The sequence below is a fragment of the Acartia tonsa genome, chromosome 4, assembly GCF_053477335.1.
Source record: "Acartia tonsa isolate MP-2025a chromosome 4, ASM5347733v1, whole genome shotgun sequence".
NCBI lineage: Eukaryota > Metazoa > Arthropoda > Copepoda > Calanoida > Acartiidae > Acartia > Acartia tonsa.
The window spans coordinates 40,263,674-40,279,131 of NC_137263.1; the positions used below are offsets into that span (position 1 = coordinate 40,263,674).

General features: G+C 33.3%; 1 protein-coding gene across 9 annotated transcripts in view; it reads right to left on the reverse strand.

The window, feature by feature from the left end:
* Positions 1–11,314, reverse strand: part of unc-104 (kinesin family member unc-104) — a 68,322-nt gene extending 57,008 nt beyond the window's left edge. For all 9 annotated transcript variants that reach the window (XM_080158151.1, XM_080158149.1, XM_080158146.1 and 6 more), the window contains exons 1-7: positions 11,251–11,314; positions 9,151–9,250; positions 7,410–7,492; positions 6,059–6,137; positions 2,271–2,434; positions 759–1,196; positions 122–330 (exon numbers count right to left, since the gene is read on the reverse strand). In XM_080158151.1, the coding sequence (XP_080014277.1) occupies positions 122–330; positions 759–1,196; positions 2,271–2,434; positions 6,059–6,137; positions 7,410–7,492; positions 9,151–9,250 (1,073 nt within the window). In that variant the 5' untranslated portion in view covers positions 11,251–11,314. The remainder of the gene's footprint in view (positions 1–121; positions 331–758; positions 1,197–2,270; positions 2,435–6,058; positions 6,138–7,409; positions 7,493–9,150; positions 9,251–11,250) is intronic.
* Between the last annotated feature and the right edge of the window lie 4,144 nt (positions 11,315–15,458).

Genomic DNA, 15,458 nt, shown 5'->3' on the forward strand with positions numbered 1-15,458 from the left:
TATCAAACTAAAATGGAAAGTGGAGGGTCGAATTGTCCCCCCCCCCACCCCTTCCTTAAGGCGCATAGCTTCTAGTAATGCCATAAAGATTTAAATGCTATTTGAAAATAAATTGACTCACCTATCAGCATATCTAAGTGTGGAAAGTGTTTCATCATAGTTGATATCGGCGGGCGATATCGCAGCCACCATGGCGGTCTTCGAGTTGCCGCCGAGATTTTCCCTGAGCAGCCAGGTCAGCACAGAGTCGCGGTAAGGGATGAACTCGCCCTTCTTCTTTTTCTTGTTGGTTCCACCGCCTCCTCCAGCGGCAGCGGCAGCTGCTAGACCCTGCAAGTAAATGGAAAACAGTCATTTTAGGTGTTCCATTTATCACTTTACATTCATTAACCTAATTAGTCGGATAAATTATGAGGCAAAATTAAAGTTTGAAAGGAATGTAATGTATTTTCCAACAATATACATTGGCAAGTCTAATCTTTATGTAAAGACTGGTTAAGTATGACTAGGTAGGTCTACAAATCATTATTATTGTCTCCAGATAAAGCCTATTTTCTCATAGTATTAGCTAGCGGGTACGCTCCTTGAGTCCTCTAGGAGCACTAAATATTTATAAACCTTCTCTGGGCCCATAAAATGTTTCACTGTAAGGGAATAACATATCCTTCCAGTGCAGTGGTTAGCTAGATCTTAAGGTACAGACACATAGATGGACAGACATCTGGTTACTTTTAAATAAGGATAAAATAAACACTTACCGATTGTTCTGCTAAAGCTGAAATAACCTTGCCCAACGTTGTCAAACTCTTATTAATATTAGCCCCCTCCTTCAGTCTGGTTCCCTTGGCGCCAGTCGACTCCGCCCTCTCCGAACCAGCCAGGTCGACCAGCGAGATCTTGGACACCTTTTCGGCGGTCAGCCCGCTGTCGGCGTCGTGCTTGTGCTGGGTGAATATAATTGTGAAAACGGCGTGGGATCTGCTCGAGGACTCGTTCATGTTGGTGGCGGCCACGGTCCTCGCCTTGTTGCCCTCGTCCATCAGGTTGTGTATGTCGGAGTAGTTGGTGACGGCCAGCTTGCTCAGGTCCTCTACGTATGGTCCGAGGAGTGGATGCTCACGGACACGGAGGTTGCCCTTCGCGTTCGGATTCAGAAGGTCTCGCACTCTCTCGCAATAAATTTCCATATAAGAAACCTGAAAAATAAAATTAAAAATACATTCTACATATTTTTTTATAGAAAATTTTTCTCAGAAATTTATTCTTTGAAATTTTACACATAAATTCTTTTTATATCTATAATACAAAGTAGCTTGATGTCTGTCCGTCTGTCCGTCTGACCGTCTGTCTGTCCGTCCGTCCCTTAAGATCTCGGTAACTAGTGAACCGATCGGATTCTACTCTTCAGGGAATATACCTACTGGTCCTGTGGTGGTTTTAGGCTATTTTCTTGGGGGGTGGGACACCCCCAACCCCCCCAAAAATAAAAAATAAACCACCCCCCAAAGATTTTTTTTTACATTTTTTTTTTGTAAAATTTCAGTAACTGTTGATCAAATCCCCACTTCCAAAATTTTTAATTTTTTAAAATTTTTGTAAACAATAACCAGTAATTGGGGTGGGGGAACCCCACTGCAACATGGGGCGAAGCCCCCACGAACCCCCCCCCCAAAAAAAAAAAAATTTAAATAATTTTTTTTAAATTTTAATTTTTGTGTATGCGAACAACCTAGGTTTAATTTTTACGAATTCAAATTTTTGTGTATACGGCAAACAACCTGGGTTTAATTTGTACAAATTAAAATTTTTGTGCATAAAACGCACAAGCTGGGTTTAATTTTACCACAGAGTAATTAAACAAAGAATATTTTTTTTTTAATATTTCTATTTAGGAGGGTTGACTTCCCATTACTTCATAGGGCGAAGCCCCTAGAGGCTAGGGGCGAAGCCGCTAGTAGTACATAAATTAAGAGTTTTATCTTATAAAAGATATGCCTCCTTCCTTAAAAAATGAGTCTGTGCCTATGCTATATGATCAATAATTATACCTAGTAAATAAATAATGAACATAGCGAGTATATAACCCCCAACCCTTATTCTATAGTATTATTTTCCTGTCAAACCCAACCTTTCATATACCTACATTTACCCTAACCTGAGGTAAAACACACCAGAAAACTAACCCCCCCACCCCCCCATCCTTATTTTAAAGTATGGGAGTACAGTGCTCGTCATGCACTTTGCATGATGTAAACCACCAAAATCTCTACCTCGACAGAGTATTGTGAGTCTTCATCATGATCCATGTTGATCCTGTTGAACAGATCCTTACAGAGGCGAGGGATGATCCCCTCGTCCTTCTCCCCCTTGCCCATCATGGTGTAGCTCTTGCCCGCACCTGTCTGTCCGTATGCGAAAATGCATACATTGTAACCTAAATAAAGAAATTGATTTTAAATTCTGGCATATTTGGAATTATATGGGCATATGAAATATAAAATACTCCCTGAACAAATTGGAAGAGAAGTACACCCAAAATAAATTATTTTTTGAGAAGCAGGGTTGATGTAAATTACAAGGGAGGAGGGCTAACTCAAATATTTACCATCATAACCCGATATAACCCCTACATACATTCTGATATAACTCAGATGTTATAACCCTTGTCCGTTCATAAATGAATCCATCATATAATTTTTCAACTATTTGTTCTTTCAAAATTAATTAATAGCAAATGAATAGTAGTTATAATTTAAAATAATGACTATTAAAGTTTACATGCTCTGTCAAATTAATATAAACAAATTTTACACAACTTTAAAAGTGGTGCAAAAATAGTATATTCAGAAATCTGCATGGCAAATGATTTTTTTTACAAAAGTAGCAGGATGACTCTCTGTCTGTAGCAAAATTTCTCGCTGTTTGTGTAGCAAAAGATTTCTCTTTAAAAAGCTAATTTGGGGGAGGGTATGTCCACATTCCGTCAAGGGTAGGTCCACCATTTTACAAAGAATATTCTAAATTTTAACGTATAATAATTTATTTTTAAATAATTATAAGTGAAATTCTGAAACTTGTAGCTTGTAAATATTGAAAGATGTGAAGTGTCATTATTCTCACCCTCCGTTCAAAATACATTTGCAAAAAATATGGATGTAGGTAGAATATAATTTAAGTTGATATTTCCTCCATTATTTATTGGTCCATTCGTTCATCCAGAAAGAGGAGAGCGGATGGGGTTAAGTAAGGAGAAGGAATGAGTCGTTATTTCAGCCCGCTGCGTGTTTCACTTTATTAGAGAACATGAAAATCTGGTGTAAGATCCAGGTAATAATAAAACCATTTGTGAGAATGTGTATACTGTATACTATATACCTTGGGAAGATAAATGAACATAAGTGAGGTAATAATGTAATTCTGTATGCAAGCCACGTAAAAATAAGTTGTGAGGTAGAAAAATATATATTATACAGTACTGGCTTAAATATACAATGCTTTTTTGTATTGTCGCTTATAAGTAGCGAAGCTTCTGTATAAGTGTAAATGTGTTACACTAGTTTTTATCATTGTTTAGAGAGGAACGTCAAGACATGATAAAATATTTTTAAAAAGTAATATACCATATAATGGATAAACGGCCAAATTGAGTAAAAGAGCACACTTTAGTTGACATTGTTTTGCAGCATTATAGACTATTAGACATACCGACGGACAAAATAAAAATTTGTACAATGAATCTTCTCCAAAACAATTATCTGGTTTTCTTAAATAGCAGTAGAGAAAATCATATTTTTCCGATTCTGTTACGGACCTTTTGAGTTTTTCTAATGCGCAGAAAAATCGGAGAAAAGAAAATGGCACGGTATTTCTTTTTAGTCTGTTCCGATATATTTTGTTGAAAAGCAAACAATTGTCCATTGTATGGTAAACAAATATTCATTATTACGCACAAACAAAACATTTTCTAAAATCTCTTTATATTTATTTTCTTACATTAATATTCATTACATTAAGGTCCCCAATATTTTTAAGCCGACAAATTATTGAAAGTTTTATTAAAATGTTGGGAACTGTATGTCATTAGAGTAAAATAATGGAGGGGGCAGGGGTTAAATAACTGTATGTTCACAGGGTGGGGACCCTGTGCCGACTTTTAATTGGGTCTTTAAATATTAGCCAACAGCGTCGGAAATATTAACACAGCCAAGTCGCTATAAATTAATAGAAAGCAATTTGCTGGTTGACGAAAAAGGCCCTAATCACTGGAAGTTTGGAACCAGGTAGTTGTCTGGGTTATACATCTAACTTATACATTTATTGTCCAGTGTTCCTTCTCTACCTGATATTTACTTCCCAAAATGACATACACACACCCCGTGCTCCCTAATTTACTTTTGATCAATGGGCTGTCAAAATTTTTATGCGATTCGAGCTCACAATGAAAAACCTCGTAAATGCATTTCATGTTTATATTTATTAAACTTGGTTGACATATACAAATTTTAAATTAACATATACAAACCCAAATTGGAATATAAACTGTAAAACAGAAAATGTCTGTTGTAAAACAATTGTAAATTTCTGGATTCAAATCAAATTAGAATAGTTTTTGATATTTGTATTTCGACTCCATTTTAAAGTTGGCATATTTTAAATTTAAGTAGCAAAGCAACTTTATAATCATCTTTATGACTTTAATTTAAATTTGCTATGGGTTTGTTTCACTATTTTTTTAAAATTTCTATACAGTATGTACCTATTTATTTTTAGAAGCAATAAATGATTAATATTCTATGTGAAAGTTGTATTGTTTTTATCTAAAATAAACATGAATATATTTATTACCATTGATAAGTAATATTCTATGCAGTTATGATTAAACAAGTGAAACTAATTCGTAGTAACTTTAATAGCTCTTGACAAACTATAATACCAAATTTAACGGTGCTTAGAATCCCCTGCAACTAATTTTAAAACAAATTGAATATAAAGAGAGGTAGTTATTTTAGTTTTATGCACAAAAGCTTTTGGAAGATTGGTTTGGAAGATCCAAGGGTCATACAAATAAAGAGAAAGTATTAAAAAATCTAATTGATGGAAAAGGTAAAAACTATATGCCTTTTCAAAAAGGAATAAAAAGTATGATTAATTTTTATTATAAAGCGGAGTTTAAACAGATAATTTATGTATTTACAAGTTCATATGCCCCTAACTTCTAGGGGATGCCGAGAGATATCACAGTCTAAAACCACCCCCACGCTATTTATAAATCTTCCCTGTAAAGTTCAACCAATTTAAACCAGTATTTATCGAGATCTTTAGATTCAGATAAAAACCTTAATACTTTGAAAGATTTTTGTAGACAAGAACTAAAGAATCAAATACGATATATGTCTTGTAATACAAAACCTTGTGAGGTCACTCTTGTTAAATATGTGTATGCACATAATATTCTTGTGTCAACAAAATAAGCATGATAGCCATACTATTACTCAGAGATATTGTACCCGAAGAAAATAATATTTTCTTCAACCTTCCTCCAAAATCAAATAACAGTTTGTTTTACATGTGGTATTTTAATTCATTATTAACAGATTTTATTTGGACTTTACTATCATATATAGAAAGCGATTGGCTTCTATTATGACAATTTTAAGGTAATTTTTTTCTACATTTACAATATCCTTGCGAAAATTACAAGATGGTAAATAATAATATATCATGAAGACTCGCCCACCACGAGTATAAAATTATATAAAGTAGTAAGTTTTTTTTGTCTATATATTAATTTTTTGATAACCACCGACTGATTGAGATCTATATTTTATAAAAAAAAAGCTTTTGTTTTCGTAGTAACACCTTTTAAGGTTCGTTTCGTCGTATTTTCACAGTAGCTTTCCCCTATTTCTAGCCCCTGCGGGGCAATCACCTAACCCAACTTAACATAACTTAACATAAAATAACAAAAGCTACTGTGAAAATACGACGAACGTTGCCACAAAAGGGACTATATCCAAATTTTTATTTTATTCAGATGTTATATCACCACTTAGATTACCTTGAAACGCGTGAAGAAGCATTTCTTCTCCCAGATCCTTGTACACAACATCCTGGCCATGGAACACAGAACCGTTGGGCTGAAATTTTCAAAATTATTTACATGAATAACAAAATTTACTTACTACACGGTAGTTCGGTTCAGATATCAATTAGCATGGGATTGCAACTTATGACTGTACCCAGAAATCAAGCCCCTACAGGGCACCTAAACCTAGTGGCTAGAACTACATTGAGCTAGCTAAAACTAACCGTATTTTACCATGGAGAACCCAACCTAACCTAGGCCTTACCTAACTCATCTAATGGCTATTTTTTAAAATGGCTGCAATCCCGCATGGGTAAATTTCCACATTTTGTATCCTTTACAACATGTTTTAAAACTTCTTTAAAATTCCTTAAGCTTAAAAGTATGTAGATTTAGAAGAAGAAAAAACTTAAAAAGTTTTATAAACGTGTGCAGGTTAAATTCCAAATGTATCAATATTGAAAATTGATCAATATTTGCTTTGCTTAGCATATCAATTTTATAAAGTGAATTTTATTGAAAATATCCCATTATTTATATTTAGGGCCAGTGGTTATGTTATGTAGAAGAGTTATGCAAATTGAAATTCGCTCACCATCATTCAAAAAAATGAAAGATGTATCAATAAATTTCCTATGGAATTTAGAAAGGATCTGTCAATAGGGAAAAGCCTATGAATGTAATCTATGAATTTTAAATGCAAAATACATTTAGGAAAAAAGGTTTTCTGCTCAATACTGAGTTTCACATGGGAAAAAAGAAAATATATTTGAAAAAATACATTAAAATGAGAATATATATAAAAAAAGTTTGAAAAAGTAAAGGAAATTTTGTAAGGTTGTTTGTTTGTCTGTAAAGATCTCGGTAACCACTTAACCGATAATTTATGATTCATTATAGGGAAAATGGAAGCAGGAGTGCCAAACGTCGGAGTGGACAAACGCAGGAGTATTATGTATTATTAATTTATGTAAGTATTTCTATACAGGTCAGGTTAGGTTAAGATATGAATATACATAAAAGCCCCCCGCAGGGGTTAGGCATTTAAAAACCTAAAATATCGTTTAAAATAGGTTAGTTTAGGTTAAGCATCTACTTCTGCGTTTGTCCATTCCGACGTTTGGGACTCCTGCGTTTGTCGTAGAACCTTTACGAGGAACTTCGCAACTAAATAATGATAAAATTCAGAGAGGTTGGAATAGGACAAAAGAAGATGTATTATACTTCCACTAATCTTTTTCCAACACTAAACTCAGCAAATATTATAATCCTACAGGGATAAATTTTTTCCGCCATTGTCCTCTCCCTCCATGGTAAAACTTACATCGTGTGTCCAGTATGAATGATCAAAGTTGAAACTTTTGACAGCATCTTTAGAGGAATCTGCTTGCTTCGGGTTCGTGATCCCTAGATTAGAATAAATTAATTTTGAAACTATATACACAATAGAATAATGACAATCTCAATCTTAATATCATACTTTAATACTATTTTCAATCCGTATATAAAAGTTAAAGCACGTTTTACTGTCTGAACTGAAAAATATATCTAATCACTGAATCGATATGGGATCTAGTGCAGTTCACGGTAAAATGTTACTGGAAACGATTATCTCCAAAAATCTATGAACTTTAAATGTTATATAGCAATGCCTATTCCAGATTATTTGTCGGCAATATTATGTCAGTTAAAAAATTTTGCGAGCATTATCTATACGTTCACCCGTTTGGCCGTGAGAGTTAACATACCGCGAACAGGAACAATTTACTGAGAACTGCACTAGATCCAAGATCCGTTACAGAAAAGCTTCTTATAGGTCTAGAGAAAGTTATTCGTTTTAAACCAAACCAAATATGATATTTCTAGAAGTTTTTGTTCTATTAGATTGTATATATTTTACACATGTATATCTAAAGTTTCGCTTCTGTGAAAACTTTTTAACATATTGAAACTTTATTAGAGAAATTTAAAATAGAGCTATCCTACATATAAAGGAGTAAAGTTTTTTTTTCTAGAGATCTCAATATCTTTCCATTATTGGGTTATCTTTTTTAAGGTAAGCCTTACATGGCTCTGTGATGGTTTAAGGCTATTTTGTTTGGAATTATAAGCCTTGGCACGGTTAAGCCCCTTTTCAAACCTCAATCTGTCCCCCAACAGTGCCTTTAGATGCTATGGTCGTAGCCGCTAGTCTAACAAAAGAAGAAAGATTTCTGTACATTCGTTCGTGCGTTTGTTCAGTTCTCAATATCTCGCGACGAATGCTTTGTTTTAGTCAAACCTTCATTAAACCAAATAATGTAATATAATCGTATGAAATGTCAAAATTGGAATAAAATTTTTATGTCACATAATTGTACTTTAGATTTTAATAGCATAGCTACTTTGTATACCAATCAACCATTCTGTCTGTTCATCAGATGTGATTTATTTAAAGTACTTAATTTTCATATCAGATTTATAAGAAGATTTAAAAACATTAAAATTAAAAGGAAAACTAAAAGTAAACTGAAAGATAATCTAAAAATTTCTATTTTTCACGAGAAAACCATTGCGTGCATTTAAATATCTTACGTAGAGAATTGAAAATATATATTGTTTTATTTATTCTTGGTTAACATTTAGAATTATTAATGTAAACTTTAATAATTATAGTTGAATTATATTTGTTTCATTTATTCAAATACTATTGTTTTCATATTTTTCAGTATCTTTCTTTTGAGGCCAGGATGGAGTCGCGTTTGAGCCTCTCGCTAATGTATACTAATAAATAACACTTGTATAGTGTCAGAACTCAATAATCAGAATATAAATGTATCGAAGCAAAATTGTAAGTAGATTTATTGAAAAAATGCTTTATAGCTTTATACAGGATAATGGTTATGGACATACTTACATTTTTAGGAGTTCGAAAAAATGAGCCGTGTGAAGTCAATAGATCCATTTCTTTTTAAGGGTGTTTCTTTCTCACTTCTCCTCTCATCCCTCATTTTTATGACGTCGCACAGCTATTTTTTTCTGACACTTTAAAGAGCTTCGTCCTAACAAACATGTAGATAACTTACTGGTGGTGCTGCCCTCCATCTCAATGATACACTGAGCGTCCCTGGCCATCTCCCTGGAGTTGAAGGGACGCACACGCACAGCCACCTTCACACTCGACATCTACAAACAGAATGGATTTATTATGACTTGGATATTACACCAGATCATCATGTACTCTAATAAAGTGAAACTTGGAAAATTTCTCCCCTTTCATAATTTATTATAGCATCGTATTCAAGACAGATTTGTTTGCCTCCAGGCTAATAAAATAGGACCTAATGATAAGATTTTATTTGTCTTATTTTATAGAAAATTGTTCACAATAGTGTTTTCAGTATGGCTCTGAACCGGTTTTCGTTCTAAAGAAATTCGGAAATCTTATTTGTAGCCTCTAACCCATCTCCCCCCATAAAAAGAATGCTTTGCAAATGCCTTAAAAGGACGAAATGAGTCATATAGAATCTCTGTTATGGTTCAATGACTAACAACCTAAAGTACAAAAGAATTAGCATTGATCTACACAGAAAATTGCATAAAGTTAGAGTTCTAACATGAAGTTTAATAATTTTAGAGATTGTAAAAAAAAATTATTTACAGTTTAATATATATTCTGTATTTTTTCATTCTAATGTTATTAAGTTTTACTATCATATGAAGTATTTAGGTTTTTTTTTAATGTTAGTAAAGATCTAGCTAACCACCAAGGGAATAAAGTCTTTATTTTAGGAAACTTCATTTAGGTTCCAGGATAGTTTTAAGCTATTTTTAAAAATTCTCGTAAGGATTCTTCAGCAAACTCCATTCCACTTCGAAAATAATCCACTGATGATTAGGACCAACCAAGGAGAATTAAATCATAAGATTGAAAAAAATAATTTTTGGGATTAATAGAAATTACTGTGTATGCCTTTATCTATGAAAGAAATATTGTTTACAGTTTCTCTTTATTACCCCTCTGCTTCTAATATAACCCCCAAAACTTTCCACCCTTCAACCTGGAGGATTGGACGGCCAAAAAACTTATCCTGCTCAGAAGAATGAAAGCGGCACAGTCCATAATTATTTAAGGTTCTGAGAATGGAAAAGAATTATACTGGGTAGGTCCATGCCAGATCTTACTTTAAATGCACCGGTTTCATTTTTTATGGAATAGAATAATACAACTTCTCGTATAATGCAAAGGTTTTCTACATTAAGGGCTGGTCCGTCGGTCTTAAACAGATTACTCTGATCATAAACAGGGGACTAAAAGGATAAGAAATATGAGGATAAATTGATGTAAACCTCAATTACGTCCAACAAAATCCACTGTTCAATTAATTAGCGGAAAAGTTTGGATAAAGTTTAAATACAACGATAGTGTTAACAAAACCAGTATATTATCTTGAAATTCAAAAGTCCCCCCTCTCCCTAGAAAAAAGTGTATGTAATTTTGAATACCAGCTATCAATTTCAACCTGTAAAATTTAAATACAATCAGAAGAGCAAATCTAATATTTTTTATCTTTATAAGAAAGTTTATTTGTATGATTTTTAGCTATTTAGAAAAAGAATTGGAGAAAATGTCATATTAACTTGATTTTTAATTTAACTAACAATTAACAGTGGTTTATATTCGGATTTCATTTCTTGTTTTATTAGCTTTGCTATCCACCTTGCTTTTATGTTTAATCAAAATGACCAATATTGGGCGGGAGTAGTTTGTAAGAATTGCCGAATCAGCATCCAAAATTTTACATAATGTTCTTATTTTCTAGACTTTTATACTTAATGCTAAAGAATTATAGCAGTATTATAAGGGAGGGATATCTCAGCGAAAGAAAATTTGTTCGTGTATTAAAATTTTTTCATTACATGCTAATAATAACAGAGTGGCAGAGAACCAGTTCTAATCGATTGGATATTAATCAGTTTCGAAACCATACTGGAAAGAATATTATAATCAAAGTCCTTTCAAATAGGTTAAAATCAAATCTCTTCAGGAAAAGCATAAAAATCTCAAACTATGTGAAGAATAAGATTCTCTGAAAGTGAGAACTAAGTGCAGTTGTTTGCAAGATCATAATGGAAAGACAAAGAATCAAAATGTATTTCACGAAGGATTTTTATGAAAATATTACCTTGGTGGTGTAAAAATAACCTCTTTTCTTTTAGAAAACTGAAGCCATTTTATTATTGAAATCTTTAAAAACAAAATTTTAATAATATGTTCTATTAAATAATATTTTTATAAAAAAAATTCTGTTTAAAACAACTTGTCTTCAGTAAAACAGTTAATTAATGTTTAATTCTACTTCTAATTCAAAAACATATTTTCATATATTATATATGCATATGATATATCAAACATAAAGAGCTTTCTGCTTCATGCGGGTATGCATAATATTTTTTGTTGTAAAATAACAGTTTTAAAAAAATCATAATATCAAATTTAGTTTTTTTAAGAAAAATAAATTAAATCTTTTAATATGAAATCTTAAAATCTAACTTTAGATACCATGGTTTTTATTTCAGTAATATTGATTTTTGGAGTTATTTAATAAACATTTGTATAATTTAATGAAGTACTAAAAAAAATATAGCCAACTTTATGTATGTAAAAAATGCATTATCCCCTATTGCACAAAGTTACTCTGTATAGTATGAAAAACATATGATATGATGAACGTCAAATGACAATATTGTATGTACGAAGGACTAACATATTTGATATATACATAGGAGCACATCAATACCCTTCACTTGCGGAAAGCTTTATCTTAACCAGCTTTAATACCACTTTTTTAACATTTGATAATAAAATAACAAGCTAATGAGCTTCAAAAAGCATTTAAAGCTAAAAATACCGAAAATTAAGTTTATAAAACGGCAAGGGTGTGGTTTAAAGTTTAGTATCTTGAGGAGGATCAGGTTTAAGGGAAACAAAATTATTCTTCTTGCACAATTTCTCCTCCGACTATCCTCTTCAGAGACAAACAAGGAGACAGACGGAGACAGAGGAAGGGAGTGGGTGAGAGCCTTGCAGGGGGCTGGGGGGCGGTAGGTAGGTTTTATTAATAAGAATAAGATGCAAGGAAAAGGGATGTTATTTTCGAGGGGTAATGTGATTATATTCCTTAAAGGGGAAGGGTACAGTTGCAGAATACCATTTCAAGGATAAAAACCAAGGGTAGGGCTCAGAGGCGAGGGGGATGGGGGAAAAAGGGAGGAAAGGAATAATAAAGAGTAAAAAGGGAACTAGAATGCAAAAAGTAAAGATGTGGGTGGGCGTAGTTTAAAGGGAGGGGAAATAGAAAGGAGGGATGGTCTATTTCCGAGAAGAAGGGAGTGAACATTAATTTAATATCGAGGCTATCCAATGGTTAGGGGGGAGGGAAGAGGTGAGAGGGGGTGAGATAGGAAAGCTGGAAAGAAAGCTTTGATTTTAGAACAATAACCATGATTCATTTATAGTAAACATTATATATAATAACAAGGACAACTATGGTCACAAGTAACGCAGCAACAATCAGCTGAAAAATGGAATTGGACAAGAAATTTAGAATAGTTCAAATGGAAAAAGAACAATAAACTATAAAACAGAATTGATGTAGATGATCATAGGACATGATTAGTAAGTTTAAACTTATTGAAATGTCTAATTGTGTTCGTTTGTATGAAATGAACTGGGCTGTAGAGTTGTGTGCATGCGCGCGGGAAAAAGCTTTATTGTGTGAGAATTTATAGAGAGAGCAGGAGGAAGTCAAGCTATGAAAAGATAGAGTGACATATTGACGTATATAATAGTTAAAGAGTAACACACTGAGCTATTTATAGTAGTACAATTCACAACAGACGTATTTTGCAAATGTCAAATAAAGAAAACATAGCTTCCAAATGCATATATTAGCTACGGAGGCCCTAGCCTCTAGGTGTCTTTATGGTTTAGAAATAAAATAGACAAAAAACTGGTACGGACATAAATAAAGCTGTTTTGGAATAAAAAAAAACAACTTCAGTCAAGTGGTTAGCGAGATCTTAAAGCTCAGTTTAAAACAATCAAAATTTTGTTTAAAATTTTTATATATTCCATAAAATCAATAAGATATATTTATATGTTTCTAACCCCTGCTGTGCTATTTTACAGTTTACTTAGCCCTTGCTAACAAATCTTACTTTATTTATAATTAGCGGCTACGCCCCTAGAGCCCTATAGAGGCACTTGAGGAGGGGGGAGTTGAATCCCAAAACATATTTTTTTCAATTTAGATTTTTTGTAAAGTAAAAAAAAATTGCAGGGGGGGGGGATAAAAACCCCCTCGCCAACCCCATTTTTAATTTTAGTTATCAAAAAAATTTAATTTAACTGGCTAATATTTTTTTGGGAGGGGGTAATTTTTTTATGGGCGATTTCTCTTGAGAGGGTGAAGGTACCATCCCCCCCCAAATAGTTATAAACCTTCCCGGGACCTATGCGAAGCTATCCTGTAAAGGAGAACCCTATCGGTTCAGCGGTTAGCGAGATCCTTCGGTACAAACACAGACAGACTAACATCATTTTACTTTATTATAAGAATATTAAAACATGTATTTTGTAATTGTCGTCTTTATGAAGTTGAAAATTAAAGGAAAAATTATCTACTATGTTCTTTATTTTGTGGATAGATTTTGATAATATTTGGTAGGTACTGCATTAAATGAGATATTTTGTTAGAAAGCTTATTAGGCACTATCACACAAAATACCCTCTTGAGCACTATTTACCCCAACCCCCTCCTTATTTTGAAATAAATTTAAAATAAGGAAAGTGGTAGTTTTCAGTTTATTTGTTTATTACTTTAGGTCAGGTTAGGTTAGGTTATATTGGGTAGCCCCACAGGGTTATGGCACATGGAGTATAGTTCCTTCAAGGGTTAGGGCCCCTCCCCCGGAAAGATTAGGAATAAAAGGAAAAAATACCCCAACATCCCTTATTTCCAATTCAACTTTAAAAAGAAGGGGAGGAATGGTTATCAGTGCTTAAACGACCATATGTGAATAACCACTGCTTAGTTAATTTTCAAGTATCTTTAAAATCTTGAACGGAAGGACGTACGAACAGATTAGCTCCGCTTAAAAACATTATTCGCCTACTTTAAAACCTACATCTTCATGTTAAGCTATTTTTACGAGTTAAAAGAGTAATAAAATGTAAAAATCCCACTCCAAAACATAAACTTTTACATTGCACGGGTTGGACGCACTTTTGCAATTTGAATTTAAATTACTAAAAAGCCATATACATTGTATTTAACAAAGGCGAAACAGTTTTTATTCAATCACTGAATTCAAATTATCAGACGAAAATATTATTTACAAATTCAATGCTGTTCTTAAGGCATATTATGAAACAATCGACGCTAAATTGATTCGCATCCATAGGCGTCCAAGGGGGGGGGGGGGTAATGGGCCATTTGGCACCCCCAAAATTTTGTGAACAATACCCCCCCCAAAAAAAAATTACCCCTACCTTGGGGGTGCCGTAGGCACCCCCAACGATTTTGGGGGGGGTATTTACCCCCCCCCAAACTATTTTGGAGGGGGTAATTACCCCACCCAAAATAAATGTTCTTTAACAAATTTTTTTTGGGGGGGGGTATTTACCCCCCCCCAAATTGAAGGTTCTTTAAAAAAAATTTTACTGATAGTTTATTTTAGGATAGGTTATATTGGTTTAGGTGATTGCCCCACATGGTTAAGCAATTGGCCCCCCGCAGGGGCTAGAAATAGGAGAGAAGCTTGTGTGAAAAAAACGAAGAAACGCCCCTTAAAGAGCGTTGCCACAAAAGGGACTATACCCCAATATAGTCCAACAGTTAAAACAGTTCTTAACCATGATAACAAAAAATTTAATAGTTTGATCATGTTTTATTTGCTTGGGCCTTTATAAGGGCTAAAACCATAAAATTGTAAAGCACTGAAGATTCCATAAAATAGATACCTAACTAAATTAAATATTTAATTAAATAATGAAAAAGAATTTCTATAGGCGATTTCTTTTGGGAGGATGTCAGGGTGTCTCAAAACTAGTTATAAAACTTACCAGGACCTATAAGACGCTTCACTTTAAAGTATAATCATATTGGTTCATTGGTTAGTGAGTTAATTATTGTATTTTTATGTTCTAAAGAATGAGATACTACTATATATTTGAATAGTAGTGGCGCCCTTAGCATCTAAGAACTCGTGTTTTCTAAAGGGTAAAAAGGGAGGAGAAAAATAGCCTAAAACCACTCAAAGGATTGACCTATAATAGTGTGGAACCATCATGGGATCTATGTGAAGCTTTCCTAAAAAGGAGAACTCAGTA